Source organism: Mobula hypostoma, chromosome 6, assembly GCF_963921235.1.
Source record: "Mobula hypostoma chromosome 6, sMobHyp1.1, whole genome shotgun sequence".
Taxonomy (NCBI): Eukaryota; Metazoa; Chordata; class Chondrichthyes; order Myliobatiformes; family Myliobatidae; genus Mobula; species Mobula hypostoma.
The window spans coordinates 40,629,404-40,657,157 of NC_086102.1; the positions used below are offsets into that span (position 1 = coordinate 40,629,404).

Here is a 27,754-nt window from a genome sequence, read left to right on the forward strand (position 1 = left end):
ATTCTTGAGCACTCGATCCACTTACTCTCTTTAAAAGACGACCTAATTCATCTCCATACCATTGCCAATTCTTCTGTGCATCAACTTTTTTGCCAATGAAACCTTCAATCATTTACATAACCTGAGACTAGATTACAGAGCATTCATTTTGGCTAGCATCTTTTCTTTATCAAACAGAAGAAAAAGTCCACAGCTGTATCTTAGATCAAGCCCCGATCACCCAAATCCCTGATCTGGATGATCTTCAACTAAAATGCCCACTCATCTTCAATTCTTTGATTCACAGAGGTCTATTGCATATTTCTTCTCACTCTTTCCTTTGGTTTGTCCCATTGCCTTCAATGTTTACTACATCACCCCACCTTGGCAAGACCAGACCCCTGATTGTACTTCTATTCCCAGCATATAAGCAGAGACTGAGAACCGCAGCACCAGTGGTGTGGACAGCAAAGGTATGGGCAAGGGAGGGACAGGAGTATTTACTGGACTGTTTGCATTGGTGGACTGGATCATTTTCAGGGACCATACATTTTCAGATCAGAATGAATATACTTTAGGCGTCAATGACATCAACAAGACCTGCGTGGATGGGTGTGTGTCTTTGAGAACATACTGAGTATTCTCAAACCAGAAGCCCTGGATGAACTGGGAGATTTGCTGTCTGCCGAGGGCTAGATCTGGAGCATTCAAAACCAGCGATCCAGAGCTCTAAGAAATCCACATATGATCTACGGAAGCCACCACTGAGAGCAAAAAGGCAATTCCACGTGAAGTTAAAGACACAATCAAATGCATGGCAGCAGTGGCAGGGTTTGCATCCCATTACTTCTGAGAGGGGCAAGTGGTAGTGATGTTTCACTCCCCGATGAGTTCAACTTCTTTTAGGTATGCTTTGAAAGGAAACCTGTGTGAATTCCTACAGAACCTGGCAACCCTGTGATCCCTTTCTTTCAGAGGCTGATATCAGAACATCCTTCAAGAGGGTGACTAGGCACAGCAAAAACACTGGCTATAAATTTGCTGGTGACACCACTGTGGATGGCAGAATCTCAGATGGTGACAAGGAAACATACAGAAGTGAGATAGATCAGCTTTCACAGCAAAATCTTGTAAGACCAAGGAAATGATTGTGGACTTCTGCAAGGGAAGAACATACTCCAGTCCTCACTGAGGGGCCAAAAGTGAAAAAGCTGAGCAGCTTCAAGTACCTGGGCATTAACATCTCAGACGATCAACACATTGATGCAATCACAAAAAAGCATGCCTGTGGTGCTCTTTTGTCAGGGGTTTCAGGAGATTTGTTATGTCACCAAATATTCTTTCAAATTTCTATAGGATTACTGTGGAAAGCAATCTGAGTGGTTTTCTCACAGATTAGTATGAATCGCAAAAGGCTGCAGAGGATTGTGAAGACACAACCCTCCCTATCGTTAAAGGCATCTTCAAGAGGCAGTACCACAATTAAAGACCCTCACCATCCGGGACATGCCTTCTTCAGTTTACTACCATTGGGATAGAAGTACAGGAGCTTGAAGATCCACGCTCATCATTTTAGGACAGCTTTTTCCACTCTACCTTCAGATTTCTGAATGGCCCATGAACCCATGAACACTTCCTTATCATTTGTCTTTAGCACTATTTATTTTTTGTAACTTACCGTATTTTTGGTCATGATTATGCCTTGCACCATATTGCTGCTACAAAACCATGAATTTTACAACATATTGATATTTATGCCTCGATCTCAATGCTCCGAAGTCCTCATTTTCTTAAATTATGAGAGCTTGGTCTTACTACCTTTACCAAGCTCTCATGATTAGAGTGAATATTAAAGCTCTACAAATACCAGAAATCTGTACACAGAAAAATGCTGGAAACATTCAGCTGGTCAGGTAGCATCTTTTATAAGTGACCCAGGGTTAATGCTTCTGCTCGAAGATCCTTGAACATTCTGATGAAGGATCTTCGACATTAAGGATCTTTCCACAATGCTGTCATACTACTCATTGTTCAGATTTATTCATGAAAAACGGCTTCTTAGTTACATTGATGAAAGATTGCAAATTACTCTTTGAAAACTTCAGCTATGAGTTATAAAAAAATACAGATTCTGTGGATTGTGCAAGGAAACAAACCATCAGAAACATCATGTAACACTTGACAAAAATGCCTTTTTCTAGTAAGGTTAGATTTCAGATGAATTAATTTTAATCTTCCAAAACTAAGATCTTATTTTGTGAACTATCAAATTAAAATTCAAGTGGAACCACAAAAATATCACAATAAGATTATTGTAAATTATTACAGACCAAAAGATTCATAAAGAATGCAATATTGCAAAAGCAACAGTTGTGAACAATTCACCTAAACAATAAAGAATTAGTCCACAATTTGTTGCAAGTCCGGCAGATTGTACAATACAGAAGTAGTGCTTACATAAAGCGGCCAAACACAAAATACTATACTTGCCTATTTCTGCAAGTCTTATGATCTACTTTTAGGATTGGTTTGCAAGACTCAGGTTTCTTACCATCTCGCTGGACTTTACCTGTTAGTAAAACACCAAAATGAAAAACTGTAACTGCAATATTGTCACATCAGATAAAGCACTCATTCAGAAACACCAATATATTAGACACCAATTATTCCACCATTAAAGTCAATGTGGATTAGTAATAAATGCCACCAGGATTTTTTTGTTTTTGCACTTTATGTAGAAGAAAACATCCTGACCCAACCAAAATAATGTACTATTCTTGAAAATGCTGCAATACAAGGTTCATACATGAAGTAGACAAAACAAAATATCACACTTCCCTATTTTAAAAAAATCTAATCAGTTTGTGCTTTTCCAGAGAGGTGTATTGAATATTGAATTGGTGAGAATAGATACAATACTTAATCTTTTTCTTTAAATTATAAAGATGAAGGGATTTTCATTAGTCTTGCATCTTTTTCCTCTGCAATATTCAAAGGAACTTGTTCATTTCCTTTGATGTTTGAACTTCACGTCGTTTTCCAACCTGAACTTCACGTCGTTTTCCAACCTGAACTTCAGCTTCTCAGCGTGCAACTGCAAATGTCACTGTCATTCTGTAGCTCAGCCACTGAAGTTTATGTGACCTTGGTTCTGGAATGAAGCCACTGCATATTGATCAGTTTCCCCATTGATGCAGTAAAATTATTGACTGTGAAGTGCAGCACTGCAGCACAAAAGATTGGGGGAAAAAAACATCAGGGAATAACACAGATTGCATGACAGTGGTCTTTGCTGAGATTAGCCATGTTCTAGTTCATTTGATCTGGATCATGTCTTATGGAGCATCAGAAACTATAATGGGTATTAATATCTGTGGTCATCCAGTTTGAGGAGAGTTCCCCATAATCTCTTCCAGTTGATGGAGTCAAAAGCTTTTGTGAAGGCAAAAACACCATGTACAGTAGCTGGCACTTCCAAAATTTTCTCCAAGTTGTTTGAGGGTTGTTTTCTCAGTGCCATTGCATGGTTGAAATCAGTATTTTGGACACTGAGAGAAGGGCAAGGACATACCTGGAAAATCCGAACCACTTCTCATACTGTATAAAGTCACATCACAGTAATGGCAGGTATTAATGATATAACTCACCTTTACCTGCAATGTGCCAATACTGTTTCTGGCCCATTCTGGAAATGGGCATTCAATGATCAAGACCTCAAGTTTTCCTAAAAACTCATGGTCTATGGGGCAGCAGTGATCCAGGGTGTCACTGAGTTGTTTAGCACAGAAATGGGCCCCTTAGCCACCACATTCATGGCAATATTGATGCCCATCTATACTAATCTTATTTACTCACACTGAGACTGTACCTTATATGCCCTGACAGCATCACCATCTCCTCTGACAACTACTCTCTGCATAAGAGAAACATCAAATCCTCCTTAAAACTCAATCCTCTTACTTTAAAACTATGCTCTATTGTTTCAGTTACATGGCTTATCGCTTCTTAAACAAGACATTGGAAGTTAGAAAAAGAACTTTTGGCACATTGGCCTTCATAAATTAAAGTGTTGAGTTCAAGAGTTGGTATGTTATATTGAAGTTGTTTAAGATGTTGGTGAGGCCTACTTTGGAGGGCTGTGTGCAGTTCTGGTCACTTACTTACTGGAAAGATATCAGTAAAATTGAAAGAGTGCAGAGAAAATTTACAAGGATGTTGCTGGGACTTGAGGATATGAGTTATAGGGAAAGGTTAGAATATTAATTTCCTAGAGCATAGGAGAATAAGGGGAGACTTTATAGAAGTATACAAAATTATGAGTGGTTTAGCTGGGTAAATGCAAACATGCTTTTTCCACTGGTATTGGGTGAGAATAGGAACTCGAGGAGGTCATGGGTTAAGGGTGAAAGGTGAAAGGTTTAAAGGCGGAACTTCTTCACTCAGAGGATGCTGAGACTGTGGAATTCATTACCAGTGGAAGTGGTGGATGCAGTTTTGATTTCAACATCTCAGAGAAATTTGGGTTGGTACCTGGATGGGAAGGATATGGAGGGTTACGATCCAGATGCAGTTCCATGGGACTACGCAGAATAATAGTTTGGTATTGACTAGATTGGCTGAAGTGTCTGTTTCTGTGCTGTAGTATTCTACAACCCCATAACTCTATTAACTATCCTCTAGAATCCTGACATTTCACCCGTCACAAAGATGCAAAATGCAAGGATCCCATATATCTCCTCCCTTCCATACCACAAATACTTGGGATATCGTATCTGATACCTGGGGATGTATCAACCCTAATGCAGCCCATGACATCACACACCTTCTTTTTGAAACGGACCTGCTCCAGATTATCCACACACCCCTCCCTGAATTCACTATCTTCCAATTTCTTCCCTAGTGAATGCAGCTGAGAAGTATTCATTTAGGAGCTCACACACATCACCTTGCTTCACGTATAGATTACACCTCTAGTCACTAAGGGGGCTTGCTCTTTACCTGGCAATCCTCTTGCATCTTAAATGTATCGAATATCTGGGATTGTCCTTAACCTTAATTATGAAGGCTATTACAGGGCTCCTTTTTATCCTTCTAAGTTCTTTCTCAGATTCCCTCATCACACTCTTCATATTTCTGAAAAGATTCCCTTGAATCTAGCTGCCAACAACTACCATATGCTCCTTTTTCTTTTACCTCCAATTAAATCTTCAATATTGTCAGTCAAGGTTCCCTAATTTTACTTCTTTGTCCTTCAATCTTGCAGTACCGGTGCACTGCCATGACTTGCCCATTTTGATATCCCAAGATAATGTAGAGTATTGCCCTATCTCCCGTAGGATTATCAAACTTTCTTGGATATACCTAATAAATTCTGCCTCTTCTAAACCCCTTGAATAAGGCAATTTCAGTTAATATTGAGTAAGTTAAAACCCCACAATATTGTAAGCCTATAGCAATTATACCTTTTATGATTTCCTTACAAATCTGTCCCTCCAATTCCCAGTGACAATTAGGAAGGCTATAGTGTAATCTCAGAAGAATTATCGCTGATCTTTTATTCTTAAATTCTATACATATAGCACCATTGATAATTCCACCAGCACTTCTTTAAATACTGCCATTATGTTCTCTCTGAACAATAGTGTGACTCACCCTACTCTTTTGCATTCTCTTCTGCATGTCTGATACTTCTATATGCCAGAACAATAAGTCAGCAGTCTAGCCTTTCCCTAAGTGATACCCACAACTTTAATACTATCCTAATTCCAAGTACTAACCTAAACTCATCTGACTCTCTTGTGAAATGCTTTGTATCAAAGTAGGTTGAGCCTGCCAGCCCTCCCCATGCTCTCCAATCTGTCTGTTTCTGCTCCATCCATTGGACTTGTCTGATTTATCCCCATCAATTCATTCTCCACCTGCTGCACCACCAATATGCTTTCCATCCCTCTGCCAAATTAGTTTAAAACCTTGTGAGTGGCAGAAGGCTGAGGTGTAACCCATTCTTTGTGTATAGGTCCCACCTACCTCAAACGTGACCCTGATGATCCAAGTACCTAAAGCCTGCCTACTTGTAACAGCTCTATCGCCTCCACAACCTCATGGGGTACAGAATTCTAAAGATTCACTACCTTTACAAGAAATTCCTACATACTTTAGTTAAATAAAATACCACCTCCTTATCTTGTGTTTCTTTACTCAAGATTCCCCAGAAGTGGAAACATCTCAGCACTTAAATCTGTTATGACCTTATGTTTCAATGATTTCTCCCTATTCCTCTACACTCCAGAGAAAAAGATCTATTTTTTTTTAGCCACACAAGGACAACCCTTTCATGCCAGGCCAATGCCCATTGCATTCAGGCCCAAATCAAATTTTCTCCAGCAGGCAGACTGACATCAAACTCCAAAGACACAGGAAGAGGTTACCAGGCTGACGTGGGAAATGCTCTTTTTTGTTTGAGAATGCTCTTAAAGCCTCCAGGGGTAAATTGCAAATTGCCCACTCAATTCTAGGAAATTTTTTGGCCTTGGCAACTTAATAAAAAGGAAGAACATTTGGGACAGCACTAAGAACTTTGAGAGAATATGCAGGAAATGTGCAGAAACAGAATAAGTGAGGGAAAGTCCACATCATCTCACACTCTACTTAACCAAATGACCCCTCAGGCAACTCCTACTCCGCTTATAGTTCTCACATTGGCTTCTTTAGTTACATCAGATCCCATTGAACTGGAGTGGAAGCATGTCATGCTCCATTACATGGACTGTCTAGGAAGAAATAATACTTTGTTACTAGCTTATAATACTGATTAAATCTGTGAAGCATCTACATTTATATAACTACAAGCAATGTGTCAATATTTTTCAACTTTCACAACATCATGGCCTGTTAGAATGGAAGAAGAAGAGGAAATCACAGTCCAACCCTGGATTACCAATTTCAGTTTTGCAGACTACTCAAATGTATCTTTAAATATTGTTTCTATCAAACTGTACCAAATGGTGTAAAGATTAATTATTTTCAGAGGTATGCAAATGAAGAATTGGAGCCACATTTGAACTGTTTTAGTAGAACCAAATGACCTTTATTTCATACTGTAATACAAAACTGTCTCGAAAGATTCACACAATGTCATGCTAATTTTGCTGGAGGCTAGCGTAGTCTTGAGCCTACAGGGTGCAATTGATAATTCATCTGTATTCAAGTCCAATCCTTGTGTACCCAAGGGCTGAATACATCATGTGTATCATGATGATTGAAGATTTGGTTAAAGCAATACAATTTGCACAATCTTGCAGAGCATAAAAGTTCATTACATGAAGTAAAGCATTTATGTATCATATAACCAAACAATTAACTTTAATCTGTACTTGAATCTTAGTTCCTCACTCTTGTACGTCCTTAACTAACAAAGTTCTCACTTTTGAATATCCAGTAACCAAATTTTTAAACATACTATGTCAACAAATATACCAAGTTGCCAAGCTCTAATTTTTTAAATCAGCAGCTAATTCTAGGATTAGGGTTAAAGAGCAATTACTCAATGTTGTCATATATGAGGCCAAAATTTATTCTTTCTATTTTGTCTCTCCATGAAAGTTGTATAAGTATAGGGAAGGGTGGCAGCAATTAAGTATCCATTATAATTGGTGAGGCAGAAAAAGAGACGGTCATAGAGTCATATGGTGCAGATTCATCCACGCTGACCAAAGTGCTTCCTGAACTAGTCCTCTTTGGCTGCATTTAGGCCATATTCCTCTCAACCCTTCTTATCCATGTGCCTGTCCAAATGTCTTTACAACATTATAATTGCACCCACTTCTACCACTTCCTCTGGCAGCTCATTCCATATACTTACCACCCTCTATGTAAAATGTTTTTCAGGTGCCCTTCAAATCTTTAAGATTTTGTAAACTCCTGAAAAGTCACCAATTAACCTCCTTTGCTCTATGGAAACCAGTCCTGGCTCATCCAGTCTCACCTTATCACTCTTCTCTGGTCCCAGCAACAGCATTGTCTGCAATCTTTTCTGCACTCTCTCTAGCTGACCACATCTTTCCTATAGTATGACAATCAGATCTACACAAATATTCCAGGTGAAATCTTAACAACACCTTGCACAGTTGTAACATGGTGTCCCAACTCTTGTACTCAAATGCCCTGTCCATGAAAGCAAGTGTGCCAGTCATCCCTTCTCACCTTGTCCACCTGTGTTACCACTTTCAGCTAACACTGTTCTTGTATTCCTGAGTCTCTCTGTTCAACAACACTCCCTAGGGTGCTGTCATTCATTGTGTACATGCCATCCCGTTTATCTTCCCAAAACTTATCACCTAACACTTGTCAGAGTTAAATTACATCTGCTATTCCTTTGCTCACTTTCCCTGTCAATCCAGATCCTGCTGAAATCTTAGATAATCTTTCTCAGTTCACCAAACAGCTCTATAGGACCCTGGTCAGACCCTACTTGGAGTATTGTGCTCAGTTCTGGTTGCCTCACTACAGGAAGGATGTGGAAACCATAGAAGGGGTGCAGAGGAGATTTACAAGGATGTTGCCTGGATTGGGGAGCATGCTTTATGAGAATAGGTTGAGTGAACTCTGCCTTTTCTCCTTGGAGCGATGGAGGATGAGTGGTGATCTGATAGAGATGTACAAGATGATGAGAGGCATTGACCATGTGGATAGTCAGAGGCTTTTCCCCAGGGCTGAAATGGCTAGCACAAGAGGGCACAGTTTTAAAGTGCTTGGAAGTAGATATCAGGGCCCAGGGTAAGTTTTTTACGTTGAGAGTGGTGAGTGCATGGAATGGGCTGCCAGTGACGGTGGTGGAGGCAGATATGCTAGGGTCTTTTAAGAGACTCCTGGATAGGTGCATGGAGCTTAGAAAAATAGAGGGCTATGGATAACCCTAGGTAATTTCTAAGGTAAGGACATGTTCAGCACAGCATTGTGGGCCGAAGGGCCTGTATTGTGTTGTAGGTTTTCTATGTTTCAAACCATGAATCAAGGCACCTACTATACATTCTCATGCAAATCAGCACACAAGAGTGGATCCAGCACAATTCCTTATGTCTCTTTCCACCAAGCCAATTTTGTAGTTTTGTCTGGATCTAGTGTGATTTAACCTTCTATACCAGCCTACCTTGTCAACGCCACGTGGACAATGTCTACCATCCTGTTCTTGTTAATCCTCCTGGTCACCTTTTCAATAAACTCAACTGACTTCATGAGACCTACTGACAATCCCTAATCATTCTTTGCCTTTCCAAGTGCAGACAGATCTTGTATCTCAGAATCCCATCCAGTAACTTTCCCACCAGTGAATATTCTGCAGTGGCCTGTAGTTTTCTGGCTTGTTCTTGCAACTTGGTTTATTATTATTATGTTATCATTAGCCATCCTCCAGTCTTCTGGCTACCTCACCTGTGGGTAGGGAAGTTTCAGCCAGCCCCCTGCAATTTCTTTCCTTGCTTTCCACAACATCTTGATGCAATTGGTCATGCCTTGGAGATTTATCTATTCATATGCACCTCAGTATCAAGAACATTACCCTCTTTCATAATGTCAATATGCTTCAGGACATCTCTGCTCTGTACTCCTGAATTCTCAACCTTCCATGACTTTCTTCATGTTAAATGCATTCATCTGAGACCTCACCCATCCTCAGCAGTTCCAAGCATAGACAACCACACTGACCCATGAGGGGACTTCCTTCCTTCCTAATTACCCTTTTGCTCTAATATAGAGAGAATACCTTGGATTTTTCTTTGTCCTCTCTGCCAAGAACAGCGTGTCTGCCCTTTTGCCCTCCCTCCACTATCTGATCTCCTCCTTCAGTGTTTCCCTACATCTCTTATACTCAAGGGACTTGTTTGACTCCAGCTGCCTATATCTGACACATACCTCTTTATTTTTCCTGATCATCTTACTGTCCACGAAAAGTAGGTTCTTGCCTCTGCTAATACAAATTCAGTTGAATAGCTCCTTGAAATTCCCTTTGCAAAATCCCTAGGCCATATACATTCAGGAAAACATGGTCTACCAGTGGCCTAACCAGTAACCCTAAAATTGCTAACAACAGGAATTCTGCAGATGCTGGAAATTCAAGCAACACACATAAAAGTTGCTGGTGAACGCAGCAGGCCAGGCAGCATCTCTAGGAAGAGGTGCAGTCGACGTTTCAGGCCGAGACCCTTCGTCAGGACTAACTGAAGGAAGAGTGAGTAAGGGATTTGAAAGGGGGAGGGGGAGGGGGAGATCCAAAATGATAGGAGAAGACAGGAGGGGGAGGGATGGAGCCAAGAGCTGGACAGGTGATAGGCAAAAAGGAATACGAGAGGATCATGGGACAGGAGGTCCGGGAAGAAAGACGGGGGGGGGGGGGACCCAGAGGATGGGCAAGGGGTATATTGAGAGGGACAGAGGGAGAAAAAGGAGAGTGAGAGAAAGAATGTGTGTATAAAAAAGTAACAGATGGGGTACGAGGGGGAGGTGGGGCATTAACGGAAGTTAGAGAAGTCGATGTTCATGCCATCAGGTTGGAGGCTACCCAGACGGAATATAAGGTGTTGTTCCTCCAACCTGAGTGTGGCTTCATCTTTACAGTAGAGGAGGCCGTGGATAGACATGTCAGAATGGGAATGGGATGTGGAATTAAAATGTGTGGCCACTGGGAGATCCTGATTTCTCTGGCGGACAGAGCGTAGATGTTCAGCAAAGCGGTCTCCCAGTCTGCGTCGGGTCTCGCCAATATATAAAAGGCCACATCGGGAGCACCGGACGCAGTATATCACCCCAGCCGACTCACAGGTGAAGTGATGCCTCACCTGGAAGGACTGTTTGGGGCCCTGAATGGTGGTAAGGGAGGAAGTGTAAGGGCATGTGTAGCACTTGTTCCGCTTATACGGATAAGTGCCAGGAGGGAGATCAGTGGGGAGGGATGGGGGGGACGAATGGACAAGGGAGTTGCGTAGGGAGCGATCCCTGCGGAATGCAGAGAGAGGGTGGGAGGGAAAGATGTGCTTAGTGGTGGGATCCCGTTGGAGGTGGCGGAAGTTACGGAGAATAATATGTTGGACCCGGAGGCTGGTGGGGTGGTAGGTGAGGACCAGGGGAACCCTATTCCTAGTGGGGTGGTGGGAGGATGGAGTGAGAGCAGATGTACGTGAAATGGGGGAGATGCATTTAAGAGCAGAGTTGATAGTGGAGGAAGGGAAGCCCCTATCTTTAAAAAAGGAAGACATCTCCCTCGTCCTAGAATGAAAAGCCTCATCCTGAGAGCAGATGCGGCAGAGACGGAGGAATTGCGAGGAGGGGATGGCGTTTTTGCAAGAGACAGGGTGAGAAGAGGAATAGTCCAGATAGCTGTGAGAGTCAGTAGGCTTATAGTAGACATCAGTGGATAAGCTGTCTCCAGAGACAGAGACAGAAAGATCTAGAAAGGGGAGGGAGGTGTCGGAAATGGACCAGGTAAACTTGAGGGCAGGGTGAAAGTTGGAGTCCCTGAATGGTGGTAAGGGAGGAAGTGTAAGGGCATGTGTAGCACTTGTTCCGCTCACACAATTTTACCCTAAAATTGCTGGCTGAAAGCCAACTCTAAAAAGGTAAATTTAAAGAAACACTCTCTTGGATATGGACCAAACAAAGACAGACACTGCTCACCCTTTCCCTAATACTTTTTTGTTCAAGATAATTTAATTCCTATCCTCTTCAAGTCACTTCCCACCCTGATCACTCCTCTCTCTTCAAAAGTCACGAAGAGACTAACAATTAAAATCCTTTTGTGGCTTGATTCTGAGTGAGATATGATGTGCCGTTGTACTGCACAGCTTTACTGGCTCAAGTTAACTTATTCTCTGTTTGCTCCAATAGGGCAGACTGAACAAACATATTCTATTGGAATGTACTAATTTAATATAAGAAACAACAAATTCTTTTATAAGTGTTGTACACCATTTTGCAATTTTTTTAATGTGACATTATACAAATGAATGCAAAGTATACCAGCACTTACCTGCTGGTTTTCAACAAGTGCTTACCATGTGGTACTATTATCTGAAAAGGTTTGTTTGGGCTTTTCAAGTTCCAAAGTGTTAAACTACCATCTGAATGGCTGCACATGAATTGCTTCCCTTCATGATGCCAGCTGATAGAATGGATAGCCTAAAAATAAAGTTATAGTGAGTACATTGGACAGTATATTTTAGGTAATAATAATGATTCACTGGTGTCCTTAAAACAACATAATACTTGTTGCAGATTTCTGTAATCTTGCACCTTACATTCAACAAACATAGATAAAAATTAAATATAATCTACCCATGCACACTAAATTTATTCCCCACCTATGTAACAAAAATATTCTATTAGAATTCAGTAAGTTAAATACATGTATTACACAGCTGAAACAGTATCCTGTCATTGGTTTCATAACCTAGGCATGACATAGAAGTAATTTTAACCAGATAGTTAATCTGATCAATCAAGTTCTGCATTCATTTATGCATTTAGCCTTGCAACACTGCAACCTTTTCACAAGACATTCTTTACTCATTTTGCTGAGTCCCCATTTGACATGAGCTAATCTCTGTCTTTTTCTGGTACCCCTCTCCCTGGATAACTAATACATTTAAAGCACATGTTTTCCTGGTTTTTTTCCTCCACTACTGAGAGAGATTTCCAAGATATAACAAATTCAAACTGTGCAGAATAGATGAATAAGGATAGTACACCAGTCCTTTGACTCAAATGATACCACTTTGTACAGTTCAAAAATTAAATCATTCACAAAATATAGCTAATATATTTGACCAACAATTATGCAGCCTGAAATAATTCTGCTTTAAGGCAAGAATGTTTGTAATTTGACTGAAGAGTTAAATGGTCTGTGGTTGGCTAAAGATTTTGTGGTAAAACAGATTTTTCTTCTGATGGACTTTAAAACTTGTATTCTACAAGGTGTCTACAAGAAGGGTCCGAGCCATCTCTATTTCTTGAGGAGACTGAGGTCCTTTAACATCTGCCGGACGATGCTGACGATGTTCTATGAGCCTGTGGTGGCCAGTGCTATCATGTCTGCTGTTGTGTGCTGGGGCAGCAGGCTGAGGGTAGCAGACACCAACAGAATCAACAAACTCATTCGTAAGGCAGTGATGTGGTGGGGATGGAACGGTGGTGTCTGAAAAGAGGATGCTGTCCAAGTTGCATGCCATCTTGGACAATGCCTCCCATCCACTACATAATGTACTGGTTAGGCACAGGAGTACATTCAGCCAGAGACTCATTCCACCGAGATGCAACACAGAGCGTCACAGGAAGTCATTCCTGTCTGTGGCCATCAAACTTTACATCTCCTCCCTTGGAGGGTCAGACACCCTGAGCCAATAGGCTGGTCCTGGACTTATTTCCTGGCATAATTTACATATTACTATTTAACTATTTATGGTTTTATTACTATTTATTATTTATGGTGCAAGTGTAACGAAAACCAATTTCCCCCGGGATCAATAAAGTATGACTATGACTATTCATTGATTATTGGATCAGTACGCAGGGTTTGATTTCAAAGGTTCCTCCTCTTTAACTGTAGCCAGATTCCTGATTGGCCAAGAGATCTTTTTGAGGTGAAAGTTTATTTATACCCAATATGGTGTCTTAAAGTGGGCAATTTGCTACGGGAGCAGAGGGTATATTGGAGACATCCTTATTTGCAACTTCCAACATCACAAATTAATTATTAGTGATTGTCCTTGTAATAGTTATTGATATAGATGATGAGATTATTCTATTTACAGATTTTAGATATTTAGTCATACCCTAATATCCAAGGGCAACAAAAAAAGTAAACACAAGAGATTCTGCAGTTGTTGGAAATCCAGAGCAACACACACAGAAAAGTAGTACAAGGATCTATGACCGACAACAAAGGTCTGCTATATTGTGCTAAAGGTGCGTTAGGCGTTCCTATGCTCAAAGCAAACTGACTCCCCTTAATTAGTCCCTGCCTTTCCAAGTGATCATATATCCTATCCCTAAGATTTGTTTTTTTTTCCCAATAGTTTCCCTATCACTAGCTTATGATTCACAGGCTTGTAGTTCCTGGCTTATCCCTACCCTTCTCGTATATGGGAACAACATTAGCTACCCCCAGTTTTCTGATACATCACTCCTGGATAAAAATGATACAAAAATCTGCTTTTCTATTCCTGCAATCTCTTCCCTGGGATAAACTTCATCAAGACCCTTCCCCTCAACCTGAAACACTGACTGTCCTTTTCCTTCTACAGATGCTGTCTGACCAGCACCTCATTTTTTGTTCCAGATACATCACCTGCAATCTCCACAAACATCCCATGGCTCCACAAAGATCTCCCTTTAGATCCACAAGAGGACTAACTCTTTTCCTAATTATGTTTTTGCTTCTAATATATTTATAAAAGGTTCTGGCTGTCTCTAATTCAATTGGCCAGGGCCATTTTTTATCCCCTTTTGATATTCCTGTTGTTTTCTTATGATTGTTCCTACTTTTGCTATAAACCTCAAATGACTCACTTTTAACAACTTGATATCCAGGTTACCAGCAAAAACAGCTGATGCAGTGAACAGCATTCAGCATGTCCACGAGGCTCATGTAGCACAGAAGACATTGATAAAAGAGAAAAACATTGTCCAGGGAAAGCAGAAAACAACACCACCAGCTTCTCCAACATCACTCCACAGACTAATATTTTCTACAGTACAAAATTTGAGATGGTATTTTTGTAATATAATTGGGTAGCTATACTATGAACCCATGTATGGATGTTTTGTGAATTCTACTGTATCTTTTGCTGCAATTCATGAATAGTCATGCAACGAAAAGAATCATCCATATGGTCTATATTTTTAATCAAATAATTAGGTGAGATTAACTTTTCTGATTATTCTGACTTAGCAACTGGGAAAAAGGTCTTCTCACAATGCTCGCTAATGCAAAATTGGTGAATAGATGAAACTTTTCACACTGAACATGCTGCACACTGGTCACCCATCACCCAAATGAGACATCCAACACAATCATATGCCTATTTTAAGATGTTAAAAGGTAAACATCCAAAATATTAATACTGCTGAGTACACCATTATGTACCGAACCATAAGTCTGAGGTAGGATGAATAATTTAACATAAGAAATCCTGCAGATGCTGGAAATCCAGAGTAACATGCTGGAGGAACTCAACATGTCAGACAGCATCTATGGTGAGGAATAAACTGTCGATGTTTTAGACCAAGATCCTTCATCAGGACTAGAAATAAGTAACCAGACAGGAGTTTATGGTAAATCACTGAGAATCATAAAGATTATAGCTATACACAGTTGTTTGATATCTGTCTTTCTTTAGCAGGAAGAAATTGTTTGCCTAGTAATGACCTCAGAACCAGAATCAGACTTAATATCACTGACATACATTATGAAATTTGTTGTCTTTGTGGCAGCAGTACAATGCAATACATTATGAGAAAAAACTGTGAATTACAGTAATAGTTAAATTAAATAAACAGTGCAAAAATAGAGATATAAAAAAGTAGACACGAGGAATTCTACAGATGCTGGAAATTCAAGCAACACACATCAAAGTTGCTGGTGAACGCAGCAGGCCAGGCAGCATCTCTAGGAAGAGGTACAGTCGACATTTCAGGCCAAGACCCTTCGTCAGGACTAACTGAAGGAAGAGCTAGTAAGAGGTTTGAAAGTGGGAGGGGGAGGCTGAGATCCAAAATGATAAGAGAAGACAGGAGGGGGAGGGATGGAGCCAAGAGCTGGACAGTTGATTGGCAAAAGGGATATGAGAGGATCATGGGACAGGAGGCCCAGGGAGAAAGAAAAGGGGGGGGGGAAACCCGGAGGATGGGCAAGGGGTATAGTGAGAGGGACAGAGCGAGAAAAAGGCGAGAGAGAGAAGGAATGTGTGTATAAAAATAAATAACAGATGGGGTACGAGGGGGAGGTGGGACATTAACAGAAGTTTGAGAAGTCAATGTTCATGCCATCAGGTTGGAGGCTACCCAGACGGAATATAAGGTGTTGTTCCTCCAACCTGAGTGTGGCTTCACCTTTACAGTAGAGGAGGCAGTGGATAGACATATCAGAATGGGAATGGGACGTGGAATTAAAATGTGTGGCCACTGGGAGATCCCGCTTTCTCTGGCGGACAGAGCGTAGGTGTTCAGCAAAATGATCTCCCAGTCTGCGTCGGATCTAAAAAAGTAGTGGGGTAGTGTTTATGAATTCACTGTCTATTTGGAAATCGGATGGCAGAATCATTGAGTGTGTGCGTTCAGGCTCCTGTACCTTGATGGCAGCAATGGCTACAAGGCATGTCCTGGATGATGGGGGCATTTAATTATGGATACCGCCTATTTGAGGCATCACTCCTTGAAAATGCCCTGGATACTATGGAGACTACTGCCCATGGTGGAACTGACTAAGTTTACAACACCCTTATTTCAATCCTGTGCAAAAGCACACATGTACCAGACGATAATGCAGCCAGCTAGAATACTCTCCACAGTACATCTGTAGAAATTTCTGAGTGTCTTTGGTGACAAACCAGATTTCCTCAAACTCCTAATATAACGGCTGTTGTGCCTTCTTCGTAACTGCATCAATATGTTGGGGCCAGAATAGATCCTTAGAGGTTGACACCCAGAAACTTGAAAACGTTCACTCTTTCCACTTCTGATCCCTCTACGAGGATTGGTGTGTGTTCCCTTGATTTAGCTTTTCTAAAGTTCACAATCACTTATTTGGTTTTACTGGTTCTGAGTGCAAGATTGCTCCTACAACACCATTCAACCCACTGCTCTTTCTCGCTCCTGTACGCCTTCTCATCACCATCTGAAATTCTGCCAAAAATTGTTCTGTCGTCAGTAAATTTGTAGATGGCATTTGAGCTGTGCCGAGCCACACAGCCATGGGTGTAGAGAGAGTACAGCAGTGGGATAGGCACACAACGTTGAGGTGTACTAGTGTTATTTGTCAGCGAGGTGGAGATGTTATTTTCCAATTCCACAGATTGTGGTCTTCTGGTTTGGAAGCCAAGGGCTAAATTGAAGAGGAGGTACAGAGGCCCGGGTTTTGGAGCTTTCCGATCATAACTGTGGAAATCATTGTGTTAAACGCTGGGCTGTAATCAATAAACAACATCCTGCCATGGTATTAGCACTGTCAGGTGATCCAGAGCATGCAAGGGTTCACCCTCTTGAAAGAGGGCCTGACTTCAGCCTCCAAGACAGAGATGAAATGGTCACCTGCTTTGAAGTTACCTTTGTATTTAAAGATAAACCATTTTCCGAATCTAAAGTAGAATATTTTAAACACTACTACTATTCCAATTATCTGCATACTTTCCCCAATATTTTCTTTTATATAGACCATTCCCATCTTAGTCTGAGCTACATCTTGTAAATACAGTAGACGGTGCTAAAAAAAAAAGTGTGCTTGTGTTAAAAATTGGCAAAGAAGGATATTGTCACAATTGAGAACTGTAGAAGTATTAAATTGAAATTTTAAAAATATTCGTAAATATAATTAGTAAAATTATCTGCTGTGCTAGTTAATATTGATTATACATGTCCATCTTCTGAAATGACCAACAAGCCACTTAAATTGTTAGTTTAAGCATAACAAAACTAGATGATAATCTGGTATTGACCATGCACCACATCTGAAGAAAGCAAAGGGACATCCATTTCAGTTGATCCTCTAAAGTCCGTTGGAGATGTGCCTACATTGTAAAAGCTGTCCCACAGTCCAGTCAAGCTGCGGCTTCATATGGTACCATACGGTTTCAAATTTTTCCTCCATCATTACTAGTCATGTACTGTTCCACGAGGAGAAATGACTCACAAGAGTAAGTGGTATAGTAGTTGCTGGAACAGATGCCTTTGGAGTCCTCAATTTTGATTAGACCCCATGATGTGTCATGGTATTAGGTTAAATGCAGGAAAGGAGCTTCCCACATAATTACCAACTAACAGCTTCTCCCTCCCCTCAACATCCCCAACCCTACCCCTACCTCAGCTGATCAAACAGTACTTCATTATTGAACATAATTCGGAACTAGAGAGAAGCAAAGGCAGTAAATACACTAAGTGAAGCACTTCCATTTTCAACACCAAAAATGTCTTGCTGCCTCTATCGCTGATTGACACATAATGGATGTGGCTGCTGAAATTGATTTGCAGATGAGGAGAGAGAAGCAAGGAATTAGCGTGACCTTGTTCTTGTCAATCTACAGTCAACGTATGACCATGATAGTACAATCCTTATGGAAGTTTCACACTGATGACATCCTCCATCATGTTAAGTGTATAGATTCATAACAACTCCAGGAGCACTAAACTGGGTCTTAATAGGGTGCATGGGCCCTCAGCAGCAGAGGAATAAACTTCACCATACTGACACAAGGACTGATCTCTGTTAAACAAGTACAGCAAAGCAAAATCAGAATATGTAAAGTGATGTGCTCACAGTTGGAAGCTACAATACATAATCACATGCATTCTTTGCAATGGAAGCAACAATCAATATTCAAAGCTAACCTTGTGTGCAAACAACAGATTAGATCAATTATCTAAAAAGTATTTATGAATGGTAGTGGTCAATTTAACAAGTCAGGAAAACTTGAAAAATATAGTCATTATCAACAATAGAGAACCAGCAATGTGCAAAAAACTGCTTGCAACCACACTTTGGGAGATCTGCCAAGTAGATGATGAATCTTACACTAAACTGCTTGTAATCACACTTAGGGAGAATTGCTAAGTAGATGGTTTCAGATTTCTAGATCATTGGGATCTCTTCTGGTGAAAGTATAACCTGTACAAAAAGGATTTTTCATCAGTCTTCGCTATGGAAGACACTAGCAATATGCCAGAAATTCAAGTGAGACAGGGGCAGAAGTGAGTGCAGTTGCTATTACTAAGGAGTAGGTGCTTGGGAAGGTGAAAGGTCTTGAGGTAGGTAAATCACTTGGACCAGATAGACTACACCCAAGAGCTCTGAAAGAGGTGGCTGAAGAGACTGTGGAGACATTAGTCAATCTCTAGATTCTGGAATGGTTTGACCATGGAACCATAAGACATAGGAGCAGAATTAGGCCATTCAGCCCATCAGTCTGCTCTGCCATTGCATCATGGCTGATCCCGGATCTCACTCAACCCCATACACCTGCCTTCTCGGCATATCCTTTGATGCCCTAACCAATCAACTTTATACTGACAGAGTTGGCCTTCACCACGGTCTGTGGCAAAGCATTCCACAGATTCATTACTCTCTGGCTAAAAAAAATTCCTCCTCAACTCTACTGTAAATGGTCACCCCTCAATTTTGAGGCTGTGCCCTCTATTTCTGGATACCCCCACCATAGGAAACATCCCCTCCACATCCACCCTATCTGGTCCTTTCAACATTCGGTAGGTTTCAATGAGATCCTCCTGCATTCTTCTAAATTCCAGTGAATACAGGCCCAAAGCTGGCAAATGTTCCTCATATGTTAAGCACTTCATTCCTGGAATCATCTTTGTGAATCTCCTCTGGACTCTCTCCAATGACAACATGTCCTTTATGAGATACGAGGCCCAAAGCTGTTGACAATACTCCAAGTGTGGCTTGACTAGTGTCTTATAAAGTATCAGAATTATCTCCCTGCTTTTTTATTATATCCCCTTTGAAATAAATGCCAACACTGCATTTGCCTTTTATACCACAGACTCAACTTGTAAATTAACCTCCTGGGAGTCTTGCATGAGGGTGGAGGACTGGAAATTTGCAAATGTCACTCCACTCTTTAAAAAGGGAGGAAGGCAGAAGTAAGGAAGTTATAGGCCAAGTAGCCTCACTTCAGTGGTTGGAAAGATGTTGGAGTCCTTTATTAAGGATGAAGTTTCAGGGTACTAGCAAGTGCATAATAAAGGAGGTCAAAGTCAGCAGGCTTTCCTTCCTTGACAACCTGTTGAAATTCTTTGAGGAAAATACAAGCAGGATAGACAAAGGAGAATATGTGGATGTTGTGTACAGGGATTTTCATAAAGCCTTTGACAAGGTGCTATGCATCAGGCTGCCGCACAAGATAAGAGCCCATGCTATTACAGGAAAGATACTAATATGGAAAGAAGACGCAAACACGAGAAAATCTGCAGATGTTGGAATTTAAAGCAACACCCATAAAAAATGCTGGTGAACGCAGCAGGCCAGGCAGCATCTATAGGAAGAGGTACAGTCGACGTTTCGAGTCGAGACCCTTCGTCAGGACTAATTGAAAGAAGAGATGGTAAGAGATTTGAAAGTGGGAGGAGGAGGGGGAGATCCGAAATGATAGGAGAAGACAGGAGGGGGAGGATGGAGCCAAGAGCTGGAAAGTTGATTGGCAAAAGGGATATGAGAGGATCATGGGACGGGAGGCCTAGGGAGAAAGAAAGGGGGAGGGGGGAAGCCCAGAGGATGGGCAAGGGGTATAGTGAGAGGGACAGAGGGAGAGGGGGAGGGGAGGATAAATAAATAAATGATAAATAAAGGATGGCGTACAAAGGGGAGGTGGGGCATTAACGGAAGTTAGAGAAGTCAATGTTCATGCCATCAGGTTGGAGGCTACCCAGACAGAATACAAGGTATTGTTCCTCCAATCTGAGTGTGGTATCATCTTACCAGTAGAGGAGGCCATGGATAGACATATCAGAATGGGAATGGGACGTGGAATTAAAATGTGTGGCCACTGGGAGATCCTGCTTTCTCTGGCGGACAGAGCGTGGGTGTTCAGCGAGACGGTCTCCCAGCCTGCGTGGTCTCGCCATGGAAAGAAGATTAGCTGATAGGTAGGAGGCAAAGAATCAGAATAAAGGGGGCCAGTGGCATGTGGTGTTGCACAAGGGTTGGTATTGGGACCTCCTCTTTTCACATTATATGTCAGTGATTCGAATGGTGGAATTTATGGCTTTGTTACTAAGTTTTCAGATGATACAAAGGTGTCAAAGGTTACGGGGAGAAGGCAGGAGATTGGGATTGAGAAGGATAATAAATCAGCCATGACGGAATGTGGAGCAGACTTGATAGGTCAAGTGGCCTAATTCTGCTCCTATGTCTTATGGTCTAATTGTGACCTATTCTAGAAGTCCCCATCATTGCAGAAGACAGTCTTCATCCAATTCACTTCACCCCGTGTTATCACAAACAGTTGAGAGCACTAAGCAGCAGTTTATGGGACCAGACAACATGCTAGCGATAGCGATGTGAAGAGCTTTCATCCTAAACTAGTTGACATCTAACCAAGCTGTTTTAGCACTGCAACAACCTAGACATTTGCCCAACAATATGAAAAATTATCTTGGTATTTTCTGTCCAGGAAAAGCAAATCCAATTTGGCTAATTTCTTCCACAACAGAGTAATGAAAGGTAATAGTAACAAAATAAGCAAGGCTGAATTCTAAATTTAAGGTCAGAGTAACTGCTATTAAGTGTATTAGACCAATAATGACATTGATGAGCCTTTTTAAAATTAAGTCATTTGGATTCAAGAGAAAAACTCTGGGTTACACCTAGCACAACACGTGGTTAAAGTTGCTGGGTTTCAGTCATTTCAGACTTACAACATTACAGAAAATGATCCACTGGGTACAATTCTAGCTTTATCCTGTGTGGAGTTGCTTTTATCTGTACACACCTGTTTCCTTCCCACATCTTGAGGAGGAGCCATGCGTAAAGTAAATCATTATTGCAAGTGCACTGGATGAGAGTGGAGGTATAAGAATCAAGGTGGAGTTGATGGACTGTGAGAAAGAATAGATTACATGGTAATAAGTGGGTTTACTGATATTACTCAGAGCTGGCATAGACTTGGTGGGACAAATGATTTCCTTCCATTCTGTAAAGAAATATTTGTAATTTACCTTCATTATTCCAGAAATCTAGATGTTCAATGATCAGTTCTATCTGCAACTTTTCTGATGAGCAAATAACAAATAATGTAACTACCATAAGAAAATCATACATTATCTTCTGCTAATGACTATCTGAACTCATATTTTCTATTTATAAGCTCATGCCTGAATGTCGCTTGTGTCTTTCTGCATTCAGGCACGACTACTTCTTTCTCTGGTTTGATTCAGAGTTCTTCTCACACTCTGACAAGGGGTGAATTGACATGATCGCCAGATTCTGTAGAATACAGCAAGCAGTAATGAACCATAAGACATTACGCTTTGAGAGTGGCCCAGGAATTATGAACCACTCTTTGGCTACAATGTTGATTATTTTGGGCTGGCAGCATGTTGCCATTTAGGGAGCGTGCTTTTCTGGTTTAGGAAGTCAAGAGTCTGAATAGCTCTTATTCAGTCATTTTTGTCGGGCATAGCGTCTGAAAACAAGAAAGAATGCCATAAAATAAAAGTGATCTTAAAGATCCAAGCATGTTCATAACAATAACTTTTAAGATATTTGAATATAATTAGACAAAGCAAGTTGCAAAAGATTGGTCTCTGCCTACTGGAGTTCAAAAGAATGAAGAGGCTTCTCTTCACACAAAATTTTGAGAATGATTGATGGAGATTGATGCCAAGACAATTTTCTTTCTCTGCTGAATCTAGAATTAGAGACCAAAGCTTGGGATAAGGATCAGTCACTTGGTGCCGAGATGAGGAAAAATGTCTTAAATCAGTGGTTCTCAATGTGGGCCTTTTGCCCTCCTTGGGGGCAATGCTGGATTCCATAGGGGCCACAGAAGCCTCTGAATGGGTCATGGTAAGTTTACTATTTTGCTAAAATATTCAAGATATTTGAGGTGAATGTGAATGATGTTGACACCACATTGCAAGAATGTCTTATGGAGTTGCCAGGTGATATAACGGCTCAGACAAAATTTAAATGCGGCAAGCAAAAGTTTTGGACAACTAGTGAAATTCAAAATAAGTTTCTACAGCTCTGGGAGAAAGCAAAGTTGTTTTTAACTGGATTTCCCACCTCGTATCTAGTTCAATGTGGTTTTAGTCAAGCTCTACATTTATCAAAAGCTCATAATCATCTTGATGTTGTGAAAAGAGGTGATCTTTGCTTATCTTCAGTCAAGTTGCTATTAGATACTTAAAAACTCACTAGTTTGCATCAGTCACAAGGGTCTCACTAAATACATGAAGTGCTTTTTCATTGCTGGTTGGAAGAATATTATTATATATAGTATATTATAAAGTATCTTATTCAAAGCTTTGAAAACAGTTTACATATATACCTGTAACATTATAACCTTTTATAACATAAATATTGACTATATGTTAGAATAATCTGCACAGTTGACCAAAAAAAAAACTTTAGCATCTAATGAAGACTATGGAGACTAGGGGTAACAGAAGTAAAATGAAAGTCACAAACAGGGAACAAGCAGAAAAAGGTTGAGAACCACTGGCTTGATTCAATGGAATCCTCTACTTCAGTCATTGATCATAATCAAGACTGAGCACAAGAATTCAGAGGATATGGAAATCAGCACAGAAGTAGATATAGCCCTATTGAAATGTGAAGTTAGCTCAAGGGAGGCTCCTCTTTGTCATGTTATTAAATTATGTTCTGTGTATCCATTCAAGGACTAGATCCAGCAGCATTTTTCCAAATATCACAGTGGAATGTTCAAGACAAAGTGGATGTGGTCAAAAAATAGCTCGCACTACTGGGAGAACTGCAAACCTGATTAATCTCTTTTTATACATTGTCTTCTGGTCTCTACCCCGGAAGATGGAGATGAAGTTCAAATCAAAGTGTAAAAGTTACAGAGAAAGTGCAATGCAGGTAGACAATAAAGTGCAAAGTAGATTGTGAGCTTAAGATTCCATTTTATCATACAAGAGTGTCAGTTCAAGAGTCTAACAGTTAAAGCCTATTTGAAGGGGCTGCAAGCTTTCAAGGATGCAGAACAGCCTTAACTGTTTGCAAACTGCATGTTTAAAAACTTTAAAATCTTTTTCCAGCACAAAAGTTGACAATCACTGACAAGGTGTTCCAGAGGTGGGGCTTTAGTTTGTGCTACATGAAACCTACTTGCAGTACAAAGCCCACTCTCCTTTGCAAGATACCGGTCAGTTGCAGAAGATCAGTGAATTCAGCTTTCTGTATTCTGACTTCATATGGATGGATGAGACCTTGGGAAGTGAATCTGAGTTGCATCTGGATTCAGCACGACCCTTATTAACCCTCCTAACTCTCCACTGGTGCTTCATCTTCTGCTGATCTTTTCCAGCTATTTGTTTTTAATTCATACAAAAATCTTCGGAATAATTATTTACTGTTTGATTTTTTTTCTAATTCAACTTTGCGCTGACTGCTACAAAGTAATTACATATAATATTTTGTAATTATGCACAGCCTATATAAAATGAATACTTATTTCATTTATTCTACTGTCTGTATCTGAATCTCCTACTATAATAAATCCTGGAAATTTAAGATTCACAAGTTTGAATATCATTAGCACCTGCCCATTTTGGCCATATATTCAGATTTTTAACTAGGACAGACTTAAAGCACTGAATAAAAATTTCTCTCAATATGAATTTACCTTGCATCAAAAACATCTTTAAAAACAGTTAAATGTTTTGCTAAATAGTTCACATAATAAAGTCATTAGTGTTAAAATGTAAATGGAAAAATATTACTTTTTCTCCATTTTAATAATCATGATATATTTTTACTGAAGCCGTTACAGCACTTGATTTTTTTCTGGGACTACATGCACTACAAACTACACAAACTACAATTTTTTTTTTGCTGAAAATTTAACAAATTTTAGTCTCTCTAGCTAATGCTATACAGGCTATCAACAGCATGGCAACTTTATACAGAAACTTACAAACTCTTCTGCTGCTCCTACCAATTGTTCAGTATCATAAAACATCAATTTTGCACAATCCATAAAATAAAAATTTTGTAAAAGATATTGATAGACACAGTCTAAATATATTGTCATAACAATTCAAACAATAATTTCATGTCTCCCCAACATAAAAATTTTACTCACCTCATCATAATAAAATCTAAAATCTGCCCTCTTTGACCTGACGTCCCACAGTACAACTGTTCCACTTTCAAACCCCAAGAGCAGCTGCAAGAGGAATTTGAAGATATAAAGTCAATTCCAAATAAATATGCTTGCGTCAACTCTAATGTAGATAACAATATACTGTGATCATTTATACTTCACATATGTAGCCACATCTTTTTATGTATTAGCAGCACAGAAATTCTAAGAAGTGTATAATATTATCCTTTGCCGGCATAGAAAATGCGAGAAGGTAAACTCCAAAGACAACTTAAATGAAAGATCCATTTACAGTCAACAACAGCCTCTATAACATGCCAAAAGGTTTAATTATTTTAAAATACAGTGGAATCTTGATTTACTGAGTGCTGATTTACCAGTTAACAAGTTAGCTGTATAACATTTCAAAATTATGCTCTGTCATTTTAAAAGGTTTGCACTTCCAGACTTAAAAAGCTGGCCTCCAGAAAATACTTGAAAAGTACATTAAAAGTGCAGTGGAATACAGAATGTGTGCATTACAATGTGAGTAAAATTTCTAGGAAGCACATTTATACAGTATAGTAAAGATAATCTTGAGTCATACTAGGTTGTAATTTTGTCTGACAGACCCATATTTGGGGACATACGGTTTTGACCATTGAATAGAAGCAGCATGGATACTTAAGAAGCTGGAAAAAGATACCACTGTAAAATATCTAAAGCAAACAAGATCTAGAATTTAAATAAACTATGAGTATTATGCAAGATGCCTTATGCCTTTTAACGCATTTAATACATGATACTTTATATCACATTTACATTTTTCTGGATTCTCCACAGAGGTGCTTCACTCCATATTCTGAATATCCGAGGATTGACTGTAACAACTGTTTGTTCATTACGTGTCCTGTTGTATGACATAGGTGATCATAGTCTTTCAATGACCTTGACTGTCTTTGGCAAATTATTCTACAGAAGTGGTTTGCCCATTGCCTTCTTCTGGACAGTGTCTTTATAAGATGGGTGACCCCAGCCATTAGCAATATTTTTCAGAAATTTTCTGCCTGGCATCAGTGGTCGCATAGCTATGACTTGTGATATGCACCAGCTACTCACTTGACCATTCACCACCTGCTCCCATGGCTTCACATGACCCTGATCTGGGGGATCAGCAGGGGCTAAACCTTGTCCGAGGGTGACCTGCAGGTTAGTAGAGGAAAGAAGTGCCTTATGCCTCCTTTGGCACAGAAATATCTCCACCCTGCCACCTTAACAACTGCACTTCATTCACTTATGGAATCTGTTAGCCACATCAACTTATCAGGTTATACATCAACTTATTTGTGTTTGATCTCACCTTTGTGAAATGCCTTGATTTTTGTTTTAACACAGTGAAGTTACCACATATTGCTGTTACCATATCAGCATCAAAATTCCAGTCCTTTATAATTAAGCAGTCCATCCTCACACAAGGACCAAGAGTTGGATAACATTCAGATAAGATAATATATGCAAGTAATCTTCATGCCACAAAGTTCCAAGCAATGATCATCTCCAACAAGTGTTGAACTACCCATCTTTGACTATTAGCTACTTTTCCATACTGCTGCAAGCAGGGAATTAAAAGGACAATTCTTAAAGCATGACGAGAAACAATTAGGCCAGAACCATAGAACAACAGACAACCCTAACTTCAGTTGCACTCAGTATATGGCAGAGAATATTTGGCACACTATGATAATGTAGCAGAACATCTAGAATTTATTCTTTGTGCCTGAAACCTGGAATAAGAGGGGTTTAGTTATGGGTATGTTTTTACAATGGTCAACCTTATTTGGTATTGGTTTATTATGGTCTCATGTACTGAAATAAAGTGAAAAGCTTTTGTTTTGTGTGCCATCCAGACAGATCATGTCATATATAATTACATGGAAGTAGTAAAAAGAGAATAGAATGCAGAATTTCTAGCTAATTAATAAATAAGACAGCTCAGAAGTGCATACACCAAGACCTAGACAACATTCAGGTATGGCTTTAGATGTGAGTAACATTTATGCCGCAAAAGTACCAGGCATTCACCATCTCTAACAAGATGAGGTCTAACCTTTTACACCTGAAATTCAATAGCATTTCCATTTCAGATTCCTCCCATTTTTAACAACCTTCGGTGGATTACCAGTGGCTGGAAGCTCAAGTCAACTTAAACCAGATTTTGTGGCTACATAATCAGTGGAAAAGTAATACAGCATGGAAAACCTTGGATAATTGTCTCAGCTCCTGGCATACAAATGCTTTTTCCATTATATATAATTCAGGAAGCTGGTGAAATATTCTTCAATTTATTGAGTAAGTTCTATCAACACTTGACACCATCTAAGAAGAACCAGCCAATTTGACAACTCATTCACAACCCAAACATACATTTCCAATAGATACAGAGATGTTGGTTTCCTTTCTAAAGCACTTTAATATGTGAATGCCACGATTTTTTGAAAACTCATTACATAAAATAGGGTTAAGAAATGCTATTTTACTGTTATCACAATTGAAGACAAACTTATTCTCTTCATCTTCTATTTATTTAGCTTATCTGCTAACCAAGTATCTTTTTTTGTTGTATACAGTATTGTTAAATTACAACTGAGTTTTGTGAGGACACAGCCCCAACAGTGAAGATTAATTGTTCAGCAGAAACGCAGCACAATGGAGTGATATCTAATCAGGAATCT

The 27,754-nt window shown here is 39.9% G+C and overlaps 1 protein-coding gene across 10 annotated transcripts in view; it reads right to left on the reverse strand.

Annotated features, from left to right (window-relative positions):
• Window positions 1-27,754, reverse strand: part of stxbp5l (syntaxin binding protein 5L) — a 348,597-nt gene that overhangs the window by 150,311 nt on the left and 170,532 nt on the right. For all 10 annotated transcript variants that reach the window (XR_010018308.1, XM_063050648.1, XM_063050644.1 and 7 more), the window contains 3 exons: window positions 25,023-25,106; window positions 12,024-12,147; window positions 2,470-2,548 (listed from right to left, as the gene is read on the reverse strand). Coding sequence is in view for 9 of the 10 variants with exons in the window: in XM_063050648.1 (XP_062906718.1) it covers window positions 2,470-2,548; window positions 12,024-12,147; window positions 25,023-25,106 (287 nt within the window). In the remaining variant the exon portion in view is untranslated. The remainder of the gene's footprint in view (window positions 1-2,469; window positions 2,549-12,023; window positions 12,148-25,022; window positions 25,107-27,754) is intronic.